The 15,965-nt window shown below is 39.2% G+C and overlaps 1 protein-coding gene across 5 annotated transcripts in view; it reads left to right on the forward strand.

The window, feature by feature from the left end:
* The window catches only part of epb41l4a.S (erythrocyte membrane protein band 4.1 like 4A S homeolog), a 112,524-nt gene extending 97,011 nt beyond the window's left edge, over positions 1-15,513 (forward strand). For all 5 annotated transcript variants that reach the window (XM_018235838.2, XM_018235848.2, XM_018235856.2 and 2 more), the window contains 6 exon segments: positions 5,822-5,941; positions 8,837-8,884; positions 12,069-12,137; positions 12,309-12,419; positions 12,802-12,883; positions 14,624-15,513. In XM_018235838.2, the coding sequence (XP_018091327.1) occupies positions 5,822-5,941; positions 8,837-8,884; positions 12,069-12,137; positions 12,309-12,419; positions 12,802-12,883; positions 14,624-14,746 (553 nt within the window). In that variant the 3' untranslated portion in view covers positions 14,747-15,513.
* Positions 15,514-15,965: the final 452 nt, after the last annotated feature.

The raw sequence follows: 15,965 nt of genomic DNA on the forward strand, positions 1-15,965 counted from the left end.
CTTAAGCTGAAATTATTGTATGCAAAAATAAATAGTATTGCCAAAACCGCATCATCTGTGGTTCAGTTGATAGGAATGTTAAAGCCATGTTAAGGTTTTAATCAAACTCTGCAGAAAGTAGCTTTTCGTAAGCAATAATATACATAAAATTTACTTTATCTCCCAGGTGAAACCAGGCATGTATTCTAATGTACACAGGGAAACTACATACAGAACTAGGAGCACTGAGCACCATCTAGTGGAATGAAGTAGCTTTTGCAGGCAGTGCCTCGCTTGTATTGTGGGGATTTACTCAAATGGCAATACCTTTTTTATATGAAGAGACTTGAAGCACAGTAAATTTCAAGCAGGTCCACACATGAGTTTTATTCACAGCAGGGTTTTTCACAAGACAGGGCACCAGTGGTGTAACTAGATATTATTGGGCCCTAGAGCAAAATATTTTTCAGGCCAGTGTCGGACTGGGATACAGGGATACCAGGAAAAGTACCGCTGGTCCCAGGTGTCAGTGGGCCCTCATGCTGCTAAACATTTGGCCTATTTCATGGTCATTCCCTATTTTTATGAGAACAAAGACGTTAAATAGTTGGAAAAATAGAGTATAGTATGTAAAGAAAAGAGACTAGGAGAATAGAGGTTGAGTGAGGAGAGGAAGAAAAATAATACTAAGAGTGGGCCCCTGGTCTAAGATTAATTGGTGGGCCCCTGGTCAAAGGTTTTTGGGTGGGCCCCTGGTGTCCCAGTCAGACACTATTTAAGGCCCCCAAAATATCTAGAGGTTGACCTGTTTTACCAATAATTATTGAAGTTGTATACGAATTAGGGCCTCATGGGGCCCCTATTCTTCCTGGGCCCCCCTGCAGCCACAGGGTCTGCTTCCTCGATAGTTACGCCCCTGCAGGGCACTTTTTAGCTTCACATACAACATTTGCAGCCAAATAAATTTAATTTGAATCTTCTGAAACCAGAACAGACTGATCCACTGGCAGTCTGACTATTTATGAAACATGCTGTTTCCGCAGTGCCCCCTATAAGTGTTTTCCCCACAGCTCCCTGAGCTGTATCACTTCATTTTATAGGGGGTTATTTGTCAAAGTCCGAATTTATCTCAATATTTCCTTCTACAAACTCTGATCAAATCCGTTTGGGTTTTGTTATGTTTATTTATTATTACATTTTCCCGAAAATTTGCTTTGCAGGAAAAAATCAGATTTTCACGTTTTTTTTTTTTCATCCGATTTTCACAAATTTCATGATTTTTACGGAATTTTCACCCAAAAACTTTGGGGTATTGCACAAAAACCCAGTGCACATCAAAAAATCATTGGGACTTCTCTCATTGACTTATAGGAAACCTCGACAGGTCTGAGATGCTGGATTTTCAGATTCTGACTTTTCCATCCTCAGGGGTTAATAAATTCCGAAACATTTGTGAAATTTTTTGTGATATTTGCATTCGGAGTTTAGTAAATAACCCGCTTAATGTCTGCACAGGGAGCTCACTTGTACATAGCGCTTTTCGTTTCTTAAAATATATAGCAAAGGGGGAAAATCAGTGCAATATATAGAAATAAATACAAATATACAATAGTACCAAGTGTTAAGCAGTGAGAGGTCCCTGTTCTGTAATGTAATCACAACATGATCCATATTACTATGTGTATTCACATAATTTTGTACTTAGATAATGCCATACATGGTGTAACAGTTCTGTTTGCAGTAATTATGTTCCTTTTCCACTTTATACAGCATTGAATGTTTTACAGCTGTATATTAAGTTCCTTTGTAATGGCAAAATGTCCTTATTTTTCCACTGTTGTGGTATAACTGCATTAATGGGGATATGTCATTTCTATAACATCTCTACAACAAAAATATAATATAGCGGATCATGCCATTATACTGCCCTGGTTTCTGGATAATAACAAAACAACTAATAATGGGATCCAAAAAAGCCCACTGCGGCAGTTGTATGTCTGAATTATTTCATGTGTGGTCTCTGGCTATTCTGAGCCTTGTTCTTTATACTGAGCTAAATACCACTCCCAGGATATCCCTGTGCCCCAGCCCCCCTTTGTCAAACACCTAATTCTAATCAACAATGGGTAAGAGAGAGGAACAATAGGTTTCTAAAGAGACAGACAAGAAGCTTTCTGGTAACTGGTAGAATTTTACTGAGATGTTATAGCCCACCCAGTTATGTCTCAAGAATGAGTTTTACTGCCCAGTCACTGACAGGGAGACAGTTTTTGCATGTTATGAGTTTTTTTTATAGTTACTTCAAATTAATGACCCTGTGGATAAAGACACAGGGCTCTGACAAAGGCTTCACGGACCCAATGAAGACTGATTCCCAAGATACTGAACTTTATGGCTTTCCATCCATGTGTCTCAGGAGCAGATTATCTTGTTGGCCAGGAAGCTCTGCTTAAATGTGCAAATAAATGTCAATGGAGGGATTAGTAGGAGAACATAAAAGTCTCTCAAGGCACCTGTGATACAAGGATATGCTGCTATTATAAAAAAAGAAGAAAATGGGATTTTTTGTTCCTTTGTCAAACAGTCTTCATTGATTGTTTGTATTCTAATTATCTAATTATCAAGGGAATATTTAATCTGCTCTCTTATTTTTACATTACCACTCTATGGCACATTACTGTTTCAGCTCTGTGCCTGTCACGATCAATACAGAAGACAGCTTTGTGATAAATGAATCAAATCACACCAGTAGAATGCAGTGAAAACACTCATAAAGTGAATTACAATGAACTTCCACAAACAGCTTGTCATAAAGGAGCAGACCTGCTCCAGAAATCTCATTAATGTTATAGCTAAATAGGAACAACCTCCCCCCCCCCCAAACCTATAAAACAAACCTGTAACTTGTGGTTAGTTTACATAATGCTGCTCTGGAAGGGTTGCATCTGATATAGAGGGAGAAATGTTTAATCCCTGGATATACTCAAGATGGACATACACATACCAATAATATCATGTGACATAAAGGAATTATAACCATGCAGTAATTATGTTTATGATGGCCAGTTAACATCCATGTTTTATGGCTATCATTTGCTTCTGAAATGAGACGGCTTTAAAATTTAATCTGCTGATGATGTTGGCAAATTCATGGGTCATCAGCAAATGTTTGTACCTGCACTTTGCATAAACGATTGGAACAATAAAACTGTACCTTGTACTTGATCCTAACTAAGATTCAATTAATCCTTATTGGAGGCAAAATAATCCTATTGGGTTCATTTGATTTTAAATGTTTTTTTTTATAGTAGCTGTAAGTGAAGATCCAATTTACATGCAAGATCCCTTATCCAGAAAACCCCTAGATTTGTCTAAAGGATCAGAGTGAGCACAGATGGACCTTGGTTAAATGGGTCGTCTCTTGCTCCTTGTAGGCCAGGTACAATGATCATACCACTTCTTAATTCCCCAAATAACAAGTCTGTGCTAATAGGGAAGACTTTTTGTACTGGTGTATTCAGAACCTGCTCAGATTAACAGTTTAGGAATAAAAAAATTATGTACTGTGGATTTTTAAGTATCAAATAGAAAATGCTAGAGTGGTCATTTGCACAAGTAATTGCTATTTTTTTTATTTTAGGGCAATGGCACCTGGTGATTTGTTTTTTTACCCTGGAATATTTATAAAATGCCTTTTACTGCCCCTGTTTACTCTGAATGGAAATACCAGGTACTCCTAGGGGATTTCCATATTAAAAAGGGCTAGTTTAAAAAATATTGTTTCCGACCCTTGAGCTACAAACTTCAGGGCGATAAAATGCTCCAATTCACCCCATGTGCCATTGCCCCTATGAATTTAAATATTAATGAGAAATCCCTAGAAAGAGGCTTTCTTTATTCCTGCTGAGCCAGGAGGGGATTGAAGCATCACTGATAAACAAAACCCACACACCAGAACATTCTCTGGAATATTCACCATACTGCATAAAGCCAGGTAATTGTATTTGATGTATTATCAAAATAAAAAGTCTTTTTAGTCTATTTATTCCCAGCAATCACCCCTGAGAATACAGCTCATAAAAGAGATCTGCACTTGTTAATAGATTCAAACACATGTACAGGCGTATAGCATGAGCCAGCCATGATTTCCTTGTTCTCAGCAGGAAGGTGTCACCCCATGGTGCTGCTCTGAGAATGCACTTGAAAAGTTGCTTATATTAATGTCAGTGTAGATTTTGCTGCTTGTTTGTCTCTGTGACATGTTTGTTATTCCTGTCTGTTCTTATCACTGCTATCAAGTGCTGTTATCCTGTCAGCTGTTAGCCGTTGTATTTCTCTGCAGACACACGGAAAACTCTTCTCACATCTCCTGCATATATTACAGCTGAAGCACCCAAAGGAATATAACGTGCATGGGCAGAAAATACAGTACTACTACTAGTTGTAACCCCTTCACTTACTGTAACTGGTCAAGAATTGTCTGGCCTCTCCGGCAAACAGAGAGAATGGTGGCTCATGAGAGAGCTTTGGTTTAAAGGGATTCTTTTTTCATTTTTATGATGTAGTTTTTATTTCTGAATTACATTGTTTACACTGCATATAATTCACTCTACAATATAAAATTTTATTCCTGAACCAGCAAGTGTATTATTTAGTTGTGAAATTGGTGTGTAGGCAGCCATCTCAGGTCATTTTGCCTGGTCATGTGCTTTCAGAAAGAGCCAGCACTTTAGAATGGAATTGCTTTCTGGCAGGCTGTTGATTCTCCTACTCGGTGTAACTGAATGTGTCGCAGTGGGACCTGGATTTTACTATTGAGTGTTGTTCTTAGATCTACCAGGCAGCTGTTATCTTGTGTTAGGGAGCTGTTATCTGGTTACCTTCCCATTGTTCTGTTGTTGGGCTGGGGGGGTGATATCACTACAACTTGCAGTACAGCAGTAAAGAGTGACTGAAGTTTATCAGAGCACAAGTCACATGACTGGGGCAGTTGGGAAACTGACAATATGTCTAGCCCCATGTCAGATTTCAAAATTAAATATAAAAAAATCAGTTTACTCTTTTGAGAAATGGATTTCAGTGCAGAATACTGGAGCAGCACTATTAACTGATGCATTTTGAAAAAAAAATGTTTTCCCATGAGAGTATCCCTTTAATCACTTGCTTAATGACCTATCTGACCTCCTCAGTATCATTTGGCATAAACTTCAGCCCATTCTGGTTGCTGTTCAGGCTGTGGGCCCTAAGGACAGATATTTATAGCAGTAATAATCTGGACAATAATCTGGCAATTTATGGATTATATCAAATGTCAGAGGGGCAGCTGTAATATGCCATAGACTATTTAATGGGCTGGGGAGGGCTGTTTGTGTACTGGAAATGCCAGGGCCTATATTGAATGGATGGAGGCAATGCAAGTATGGATATAGGATCTGTTATCTGGAAATCTGTTATCCAAAAAGCTCCAAATTACAGAAAAACTATCTCCTGTAGACTCCATCGTAATCAAATTTTTAATTTTTTTAAAAATGATACATGGTAACTAAGCTGCATGAACCCATATTGGTGACAAAACATTCCTATTGGGTTTATTTAATGTTTAAATTATTTTTTTAGTAGACTTAAGGTATGGCGATCCAAATTACGGAAGGATCCCTCATTAGGAAACCCCCTGGTGCAGAGCATTCCAGATAACAAGTCCATACCTAGAAGGAAAATGCAGATTAAGATAAGTGGGTTTTAAGGCTTTCCCTGTGCTGAGATATTTGCTATTACATGCCACCTCATGATAAATAATATTCACGTGCTTCTATACAAAACACAAAATATCTTTTTATTGCAGGTTACGGCAGGAAAATGATATGGTCGATTCAGCCCCTCAGTGGGAAGCCGTTTTAAGAAGACAAAAGGAGAAGAACCAGGCTGACCCGAACTACAGAAGATCCAGGCATCGATCTCGATCGTACGTTAAGCACCCTGCACCCATATTACATACTCTAAAATTCTTATCCATCGACAATCACTTCATTGTCTTCTTTCATTTTTAAGTAGTGAAATTGATACCAGTTCTCTTGGGTGTAACCAAGTAACTGCTTAGTTCAGCAAGCATTCTGTTGCCATAGTTTTAGGTCTGTGAATATAGTATATGAGGTAATAATCATTTTTTTAACTTTATAATATTTTAGGAAACTCATTTTATTCATTTTTTTTAATGTTTAACCTAATCTAAACTAAACTAGCACAATAGTGGTCCCACAAATTTCCCCACATTGAATTGCAGGGTTGGACTGGGCCGGCAGGACACCAGGAAAGAACCCGGTGGACCCCTGACCGCTCAAAATAGAGAACAGCAAGTCATAAAGAACCAGTTAGTTTGTATGAACATGCAGTATCCATTTATGCAAGGAAGTAATTTCCGGGTTGAAAGTTTAACATATGTTACTACTGTTTCGAGGTCATTACTTTTGCAGGATTTATGTCTGTTAATTAAAGGGCATGTAAAGCCAAAAAAATAAAATCCCATTTTTACTTTCTTTAATGAAAAAGAAACCTATCTCCAATATACTTTAATTAAAAAAGGTGTACAGTTTTTATAAGAAACCTGACTGTATGCAGTGAAATTCTCCCTTCATTTACTGCTGTGGATAGGAATTGTCAGATGGTCCCTAACTTCTGAGCAGGGAAACAATCATACTTATGAACAGCAGGGGGAGCCCCCACCTTACCAGCCATGCAGAACTCAAGCAGCTTTGTTTATGACGATCCCTAAGCAGCCCAGACCACACTGAGCATGTGCACTTAGTCTTAGTCTTGCAAAGATGTTTAACAAAGTTATAAGATGGTGACCCCCTGTAGCCAACTTTGAAAGCATAAATCATTTGTTTGATTAGGCTTGTGGTGCAGTAAGTTCATGTTTATATTTAGTATACAAAATACAGCATTTCTAACCTTATTCTATTTTAGACTTTACATGCCCTTTAATGAACATCACCGACTTGTTATTTTTTTTACTTTCATCCAACAATTTAAATCTTAATGTTAATTTTAGCTTGTTGCAGTATTTTGTTTGATCTCCAAAAGTTCGTCAGATGACAAATTAAATCTGAACATCTATGGCCAGCTTAAAGGCCCCATACATGGGCCAATAAAAGCTGCTGACAGACTAAGTCTTCCCTGGTCGATATCTGGCTGAGAGTCAGGCAGATGTCGATCGGGCAGGGTAAAAAAATCAGTTTGGATCGTGGCCGCATCTGTTTGTTGATGCAGCCCCGCGATCCGACCGCCCGTATTGCCTCCATTCTGATCCAATTGTTGGGCCCTAGGGCCCACGATCGGATCAGCCCAATATCGCCCACCTCAGTGTGGGCATATCGGAGAAAGATCTGCTTGTTTGGCGACATCGCCAAAGAGCGGATCTCCCTGTGTATGGCCACCTTAAGTCTTAACCACATGGACAGGACCTAACCTCACAGATACAAATGTACATGTTTCCACATACAGAGCTGGAGAAACTAAATACAACACCTCCTTCCTGGGTTACTGTGTCAGTTCTGAAAATTTCAAATACTAATGTCAATTTCGCAGCAAAGAGATAGCAAGTCAAAGCCATTGTTCCACATATGTCACAAATAGAACATTACAGGCAGAACTGCCAATGAATATGGAGGATTTCCTCAGAACTGCTGCAGCTTTCGTGCCTTCCTGCTGGCTAGAATATAAATCTCTGGCAGGATGGCACTCGGAACGCTTAATTTTCCGAAGTCGCCCGAAGTTGCCTCACGAGCGATCCGAGTGCCATCCCGCCGGCGATTTACATTCTAGTCGGCGGGAAGGCATTTAGGGGAGATTAGTCGCCCGAAGAAGAGGCCGTTTGTCGCTGGGCGACAATTCTCCCCCAGTAGCCTCATCTGCCACCACCCTTACTGGATAGAGACAAGATGCTTTAAAAGGAGAATTGTTACAATTGATCCAAAAGTGGCCTGAGGATATTATTGTGCCCATGCTGTGGGTGCAGCTTATATGCGGGTCATTGAACAGATTTCAGATATGTGTCAAATGCAAATACCGAGGCTAATCCTGTTCATTCAATGCAATGCTATACATTTGTTTGGGCCTTTAGTTGCCTTAAAGCTATTTGTGTTATAAGAAGAGTTTGCAAGGTGATGTGATAACTAAAGGTGGCCATACACAGGCATTCTTTTATCATTCTGCAGTGAACGATTGTATTGTTAAACGACCATCTGATGATTATTTTACCATATGATATGCCATCCATATGCCAAACGTTGTTCAACAAACGAGGAGTGGTGCTAGCATTGTGTCACTGTCTGTAGTATATAGTCAGTTTCTCCTTCCCTGCTCCATGCAGACATATGGATTTATGTCTTGCTATGGCATAATAAACTTCTTTTAAATATAAGGTGATAGGGTGATATTCCATATGAGGTGATAGGGTGATATTCATGCACAAAGAGGGATTTTATCCCTGAACGACTAAAATTTTTAAACTCATCTGATCAATTTTGGAAACACTAATGTCGAGACGATCGTTGGTACACCATCAACCATCCGGTTATCAATATTATCGTTCTGGAATCAGTCGTTTGGAAGTAAAAAATCTGCACGTGTATGGCCACTTTAAGACGTGTTCATTATCAGTACAGAAAAATCTTGGGGATAGCATCACTGTCAGCAATAGATGTCTCTATGCTTTAAAAATATCTTAGATATCTTTTTAGGTAAACAGAATAAACAGAAAAACAAAAAGCAGTTGTACTACTGTTGCTGTCTTGCATGGATTATGTCCTGTGCCATAGCAGAGAAAGTGACCAATCAAGATCTGTGTGTTTTGTTTCAGGAGGAGCCCAGACGTGCAAGCAAAAGAAGCGTTATGGAAGCATATTCAGTAAGTTTCTTTCTTAGCAAAGGAGACCAGTTATTCCAGGTGTGGATATGTCTACATGCTGTGCAACACTGATCTATGATCTTTATGATTAACACATACAATTGATGGAAATAAAGTAGTTTGCAGCTATTGATGGAGTGGAAGTAGGGTGCTTCCTTTTGGCTACATTGGGAATAGTATAGGTTATAATAATGTTCTCCCTATGTGGCAGAAGGCATAGTTCATAGCTGAACTGCTGCAGCATTATTTATAGTACTTTATTAGAAATCCAGGACCAGTGTTATTGAGCTGATAAATAAAAGTTTTGCCAGTTGGTAAGCATTGAATTCTTAATTCAATAGAGTTAGCCCTATCTGACTTGATTAGTAGGCGTTTGATCTCCTTATTGGGTGCCTGATATAGAGAATGTGGCGTGATTTGTTTGGTCAATGGAACACACATACAGTAGGGGAATGTGATAAAAGTCGGTAACAGAAAAATATTCGCAATGCGATAAGTTATGCCTTTGTGCGATAAATTTGCCTTTGTGTGAATTTAATATAGCTTTTGCGAAACCCAGAAACTGTTTAGCGACCACTTCCAACAGGGGAAGAAGGTTATTATTTATTTGAAGCATATAGGGGCAAATTCATTAAGCAGCGAAAATGCGCTAGCGATGCCTTCGCCACACTCAGCCGCACTTGGCCAGGCGTAGTTTCGCCAGCGATACGCAAATTCACTAAATTGCGAAGTTGCGCTCAGGGAGGCGAACAGTAGCGAAGTTGTGCTAGCGTTAATTCGTCAAGCAAAGCGAAGTTACGCTAGCGATGCCTAATTTGCATACGGCGCCAACTTAAAGTACAATGGACGTATGTGTAGCACCAAATACATTACACTACACAAGCCTGGGAAAGCTTCATAAAATAAAATAGAGTTGTTATTTTGCCCTATACATGTGCCCACTGTATAGTTTAGGTGCCATATGTTAGGAAATGTAGGGGGGAAGGAGGGTACCCCCAAAAATATGTACAATCTTTTTCAGCCTATCACTCTTAAAAAGGAAAAGATGCCAGCGTTTTTTTGGGACTTAGAAAAAATTTCAACTTTTTTTGAAGCCCTATCTACTGTATTGCACTTTGCCTGGTCTCAGTTGGCGAAGGCAAGTCTGGCGCAAGAGTTAAGGTTCATGAAAATCCGCAAGTTAGTGAATTAGCGTAGTTACGTCCCTTCGCCATAGCGCAACTTCGCTTGGCGTAAGGGTGCGAAGTATCGCTAGAGTAGGTCCACTTCACTAGCGAATTTACGCCAGCGCCCGTTAGTAGATCGGCGAAGTAACGAAATGACGTCACGCTGGCGAATTTGCGCTAGCGTTAGCCACTTCGCACTTTAGTGAATTTGCCCCATAATGTGGTGCCACAATGAAAAACAAAGGTTAACATTCTTTTCATTAAAAGGGAACTTATTATTAAGTACCATTTTCTTTTCAAAGTTACTTTTTCATTTACCGGTAGCTATTAAAACTGACCAACTACAAAGAACATATTTCATTTTCCAGAGGCCAATGCCTGCATTCAGCTGTAGGTATTAAGTGGGTTTATCAAGCACAATAGAAATGTAATAGTAATGAACATTAACTGTTTAGAATGTGGTTTCCTTGGCATTGTCTATTGTTCCAGCTGCTTCATAATAGAATATCGTAATAGAATATGGTTCCTGTGCGGAGGAAGCAGTGATTCTTGGTACTACAGTATGTTAATGCTAGATGGATAATGTCCAAACACAGACACCGAATTATGTATGCAAAGTATAAGTACTTCATAATATGTTGGCACTTTGTGTAATAATAATAATGATCACATATCTCATTACCCTTGCTGTCAATTTTCAGAATGGCAGACAGTTAGGCGAGGCTTCCACTTGGTGGCAGTATCAGGTTTAGTTATTGTTTGTGTGTGGGGAAAGGATAGGGCAGTGCACATTTGGAAAGCGTTCTAACGGTCATTCTTTTAATTCTGGCTCTGTGTAAAAAAAATGTTACTGCACCCTGGAGAGCCCAGCTAGCATGCACACCATATCATAGTATTTGATATCTATTCAGGAAACTACAGATATCTTCAAGCACTAAAATATACTGTAACTCTACACTCCCACAGTGTATAGATCCTGAATTGGAAATAAGCAAGCCAGTCCTAAATCTTAACAATAAAGCAATTGCAATTTTGGTTTACTAAATCTCAAGTCATCTGCCAGCACACAATCTCTCTATTAACACAACTAACGGTTGGTTTGGGTGTAGCCATACTCAACCCACAGCAGTTGTGTTAAGTATTAGTGGTGTTAGAATTTAGTATGATGGGCTTTACTCAGCCCACAGAAGTAGTGTAAAGTATTAGTAGTGTTAGTATTTAGTACTAATGGGCTATACTCAACCCACAGCAGTAGTGTAAAGTATTAGTAGTGTTAGTATTTAGTATGATGGGCTTTACTCAACCCACAGCAGTAGTGTAAAGTATTAGTAGTGTTAATAATTTAGTACTAAAGGGCTTTACTCAACCCACAGCAATAGTGTAAAGTGTTTGAAGTGTTAGTATTTAGTACTAAAGGGCTATACTCAGCCCAGTGCAGTGGGAGTCAACTATTACTCATTGAAAATGGCATTTCCACAGCATGTCTGATTTCAGGTAAAAACTTTCCTCTTTGTTGTAAAGCATTTATATGTCTCATGTGTTTCATTCCTATAGCCCTAAATCACAGGCCAGTTAATAGAGATTGTGTATGAATAAAGGCCTGCTAGAAGAGTGTACCATTCCCTTTAAATCAATACTTATATGTCATCCTTTATATTCAAGGAATTGTAAATATGGAAGAACTACACAATGCTTTTTCTATCTTTAGTAGACACTAAATAGTAGAGTACTGGATGCTTTGTGAAGCAAATATTCCTACACTACAAACCTGTGTTATGTTTGGGTGGGAAACTGCCTGCCTTGGCAAATTACATTTAAAGTGTCACGTGTAGTGGTGCATAGATGAAGAGTCTCAGCAGCAGCTCAGGTCCAGTGTATTATGAAGGGTTTGAACCTGCCTTTTTGTTCTACCGGGACAAGTGTTTCATCAAAACTTTAACACTGATAATGGGAAATTTTGGCTGCAAATCTTTTTTGCTTCTTTTCTTGGAAGTTAATTTTCTTGATTTATTTTGCAGGAAGGAACTGGTTGATCCCTCAGGCTTGTCTGATGAACAATTAAAGGAAATTCCATACATGAAAATAGAGTAAGTTCTATCACCTTAAATGAACCAACTCGTATATACAGGGTATTTATCTGTCATTTCAGACGATACAGCACTTATCTTGGTGGCTGATTATGTTGCTGTAAGAGCTATGATTATATTGACTTAAAGCTGATATCAACGTAGTCTCACATTATTGTATTCCCTTATCAGGACGCAGGGTGACCCCATCCGTATCCGCCACTCCCATTCTCCCCGCAGCTTTCGCCAGTATAGACGATCTCAGTGTTCTGATGGGGAGAGATCAGTACTATCAGAAGTCAAGTAAGTTGCATTCGAAAAATGGTGCCAGACACGTGTTTTATGTACCTCTCTGAATTTACAGTTTATTAGTAGATGCCTGCAGGCTGCACTGCTTCAAGCAGGTTTCACAATGGAACCCCAGAAATAATGGCTGCCAGTTAGAGTTAGCTCTGTTTTGAAACTTAGATGGAAAGAACATATTTAACCCTTGTAATTTCTTAGTGTAGCAGATCAACCCTTTACATGCTGCTGTAGACCAATAGTGGCAAACCCAGGCACAGTGATCTTCCTCCTGTACTCCTCCTTGTTATTCATTTTGCTGTTACTCAAGATCCATTGTTTATTTTAATTGCATAATGTTCCTTCTACTGTGTAACAGCGATGCCACATTTCTTGCTTTCAGTGCAAAAAACGACCTTGTTCCTCCTCTAACTGTGACACGTGCCTCAGACACTCATGGTTCAACTGGGCCTCCTGCACAACACGTGAGTAAATCTCTTTTGCTTTGCAGTGGTGTAAAGATTCCCCGAGATCCAGCAACTGGCATAGGAGGCAAGCTGCAAATTATCATGTGTATCTTTAGAATATGATGACAGAGCATTCAGGGCTTGTCAATGGACTTCCATTACACATGGAATTGATAAATCAGTAAATAATGTTCAACTGCAGCCACCCCTCTCCTCTTATTTGTTTAAAGGGATACTGTCATGGGAAAAAACATTTTTTTCAAAATCAATCAGTTAATAGTGCTGCTCCAGCAGAATTCTGCACTGAAATCCATTTCTCAAAAGAGTAAAAAGATTTTTTTATATTCAATTTTGAAATCTGACATGGGGCTAGACATATTGTCAATTTCCCAGTTGCCCCAAGTCATGTGACTTGTGCAAGTCATGTGCACTCTTTACTGCTGTTCTACAAGTTGGAGTGATATCACCCCCTCCCTTTTTCCCCCCAGCAGCCAAACAAAAGAACAATGGGAAGGTAACCAGATAGCAGCTCCCTGACACAAGATAACAGCTGCCTGGTAGATCTAAGAACAGCACTCAATAGTAAAAACCCATGTCCGACTGAGACAGTTACATTGAGAAGGAAAAACAGCAGCCTGCCAAAAAGCATTTCTCTCCTAATGTGCAGGCACAAGTCACATGACCAGGGGCAGCTGGGAAATTGACAAAATGTCAAGCCCCATGTCAGATTTCAAAATTGAATATAAAAAAATCTGTTTGCTCTTTTGAGAAATGGATTCCAGTGCAGAGCACTGCTGGAGCAGCACTATTAACTGATTCATTTTGAAAAAATTTTTTTTTCCATGACAGTATCCTTTTAAAGCTTAACTAAAGAAGTAGACTAGAAAGTATGTACATTATGTTTTGTGCTTCTGTACCAGCCCAAGGCAACCACAGCCCTTTAGCAGTGAAGATCTGTCTCCAAAGATGCCCCAGTAGCTCCCCATCTTCTTTTCTGCTGATTCACTGCAGATGCTCTGTGCTGCTGTCACTTACTGAGCTTAGGGACCCACTCACAATATACAGTACACATAGAATAGAAATGTCACAGTATAAGGCTGATTAGTAATTAATACAGATAATTACTATGTGGCAGCACAGAGACCAGTGCAATGAGCATCAGAATTTTATAATCAGCCCTGTAGCTACAGCTTATATTACAGACCAACCTCATTTTCTGCTTGATAATTAGTGACAACCCCTAAGCTTAGCTTCTCAACAGCTGCTCAGAGCCCACTGAGCATGTGAGTGTCGCAGACACTTTCCAAGATGGTGACCCCCTGTGATAAGTTTGAAGTCCTGGATCATTGCTGCTATTGAGAAGCTGAAACTTTAGGCTGGCGCAATAAGTAAAGTATGTAAAATATGGCATTTTTAGTCATATTCATTTTTAGGGTTTAGTTCTCCTTCAAGGGCACCAAGAGAAAGGTCATATTTTTATCTAGTTCAACCCCCAACTCTTTTATTTTCTACTTACCATGGTGTAGAGAGAAATAAATCTCTACTCAAGGCGCCATGTTGAAAAATACCCAACTAGTTGTATATACTGCAAAAGCATCTTGTATTGCATTTTAGATTCATGTTAGGTACTAGGCGTGTTTGGCCACCACTATTAATTAACAAAATCGATTGCACCTTTTATTGAACATCAGCCGTAACATAAGCTGATCGTGTATAAATGCCTCCCATAAACCTCACTATGAACATTTTGTCTTACAGAAAAGAGCGGGGTCCAAGGAGAGCATCATTGAGTCCAGTGTTTCTCCTCTCAGCAGAGATACACAGCACAGTGCAGAAACCACAAAAACCACACAGGCCTCACGTCTTAAAACAGAAACCTGAATGTGGGAGATAATGATCATCCATCTCCAAACATATGAACCTTTGGACAATAAACTCAAACTGGGTTGGAGAACACTTTAAACATTAAATTATTGCTGCCAGAATGGATTGCATCTTAATCATACAAACAAGGAAGCTATTACAGGGACAATGGAGGACACATTGCTGTGCAACTACATCGCAGCGCTTTGTCCTGAGTTCAGTTCCAACCATAGGACTATGAACAAAGTATGTGTTCTTCCATACAGGCAGATTGGCTCTTGATGAAACCAAGCCTAACCTATGTGCATGAGTTTGATTTCAACCAGAATTACTAGCTGAGATTATAAACTCTGGTTGGACAGGGACTGATGTGAATGAAAAGCAAAGCCAGTAAAAAAACTGCATAACATATTGGCACTATAAACAAGGGGTAATTATAATACTAGAAGGCTACTGGCTGGTTTGCCAAATGAGAAAACACATTTGCTGCTGTTCTTGGCATTTTTAAGTGTATGATGCACTTTCTATCACCACATGGACTTCATATTCAGTTCCACAAGCCTTTTGTTCTTGGTCACTACCGTGTTTGAGGATTAAATGTTGGACACATGATAAGATGCTTCTCAGCTTTTAGCGCACAAAGGCTCAACTGCCTTAATTTTCACTCATTATAAGCAACACTCTCGGTTAAACTGGCATTTCCATTTTCTGGGGTTGGGGGATATTTTATCTTGCAGTATTAAAAACTGAAGTATTTAAAAATAAAATACCAGCCAAAATGAAAAGTCTTGTAAATTCTTGTGTAGCTTGTTATTATGAAATGGAGAAAGAGCTTGTTTGTTGGTGAATGTCGTAGACAGAACAGCTGAAAAATAGAATTTAGCCGTAGTATATGCATATGAGGTACGAGCAGGGGAGGATTGCTTCACAGGCTGGTCGTAGCGTTAATTGCAGAATTCATAATCTCACTACTATGAGACAACATCACCATTAACATAATCAAAGCAGCAACACTCTTATGGAAAGTCAATGGAGTCAAACAAGTGCTGAGATTTAAAGCATAACCAGTGAGTAAGGAAAGAGTTATAGGTGCCCTCATGCTTGAACATCCCATAATGTACCATGTAAGAGCTTGTTTATGACTGCAAGTGTAGTGTGCTGAGTGCAATTTTTGTTTCATGTTTGTTCCTTATACATTACTACTTTTCACCCAGAATTCCAGCAAAACTGTGGGCAC

Source organism: Xenopus laevis, chromosome 1S (assembly GCF_017654675.1).
Source record: "Xenopus laevis strain J_2021 chromosome 1S, Xenopus_laevis_v10.1, whole genome shotgun sequence".
Classification (NCBI taxonomy): domain Eukaryota; kingdom Metazoa; phylum Chordata; class Amphibia; order Anura; family Pipidae; genus Xenopus; species Xenopus laevis.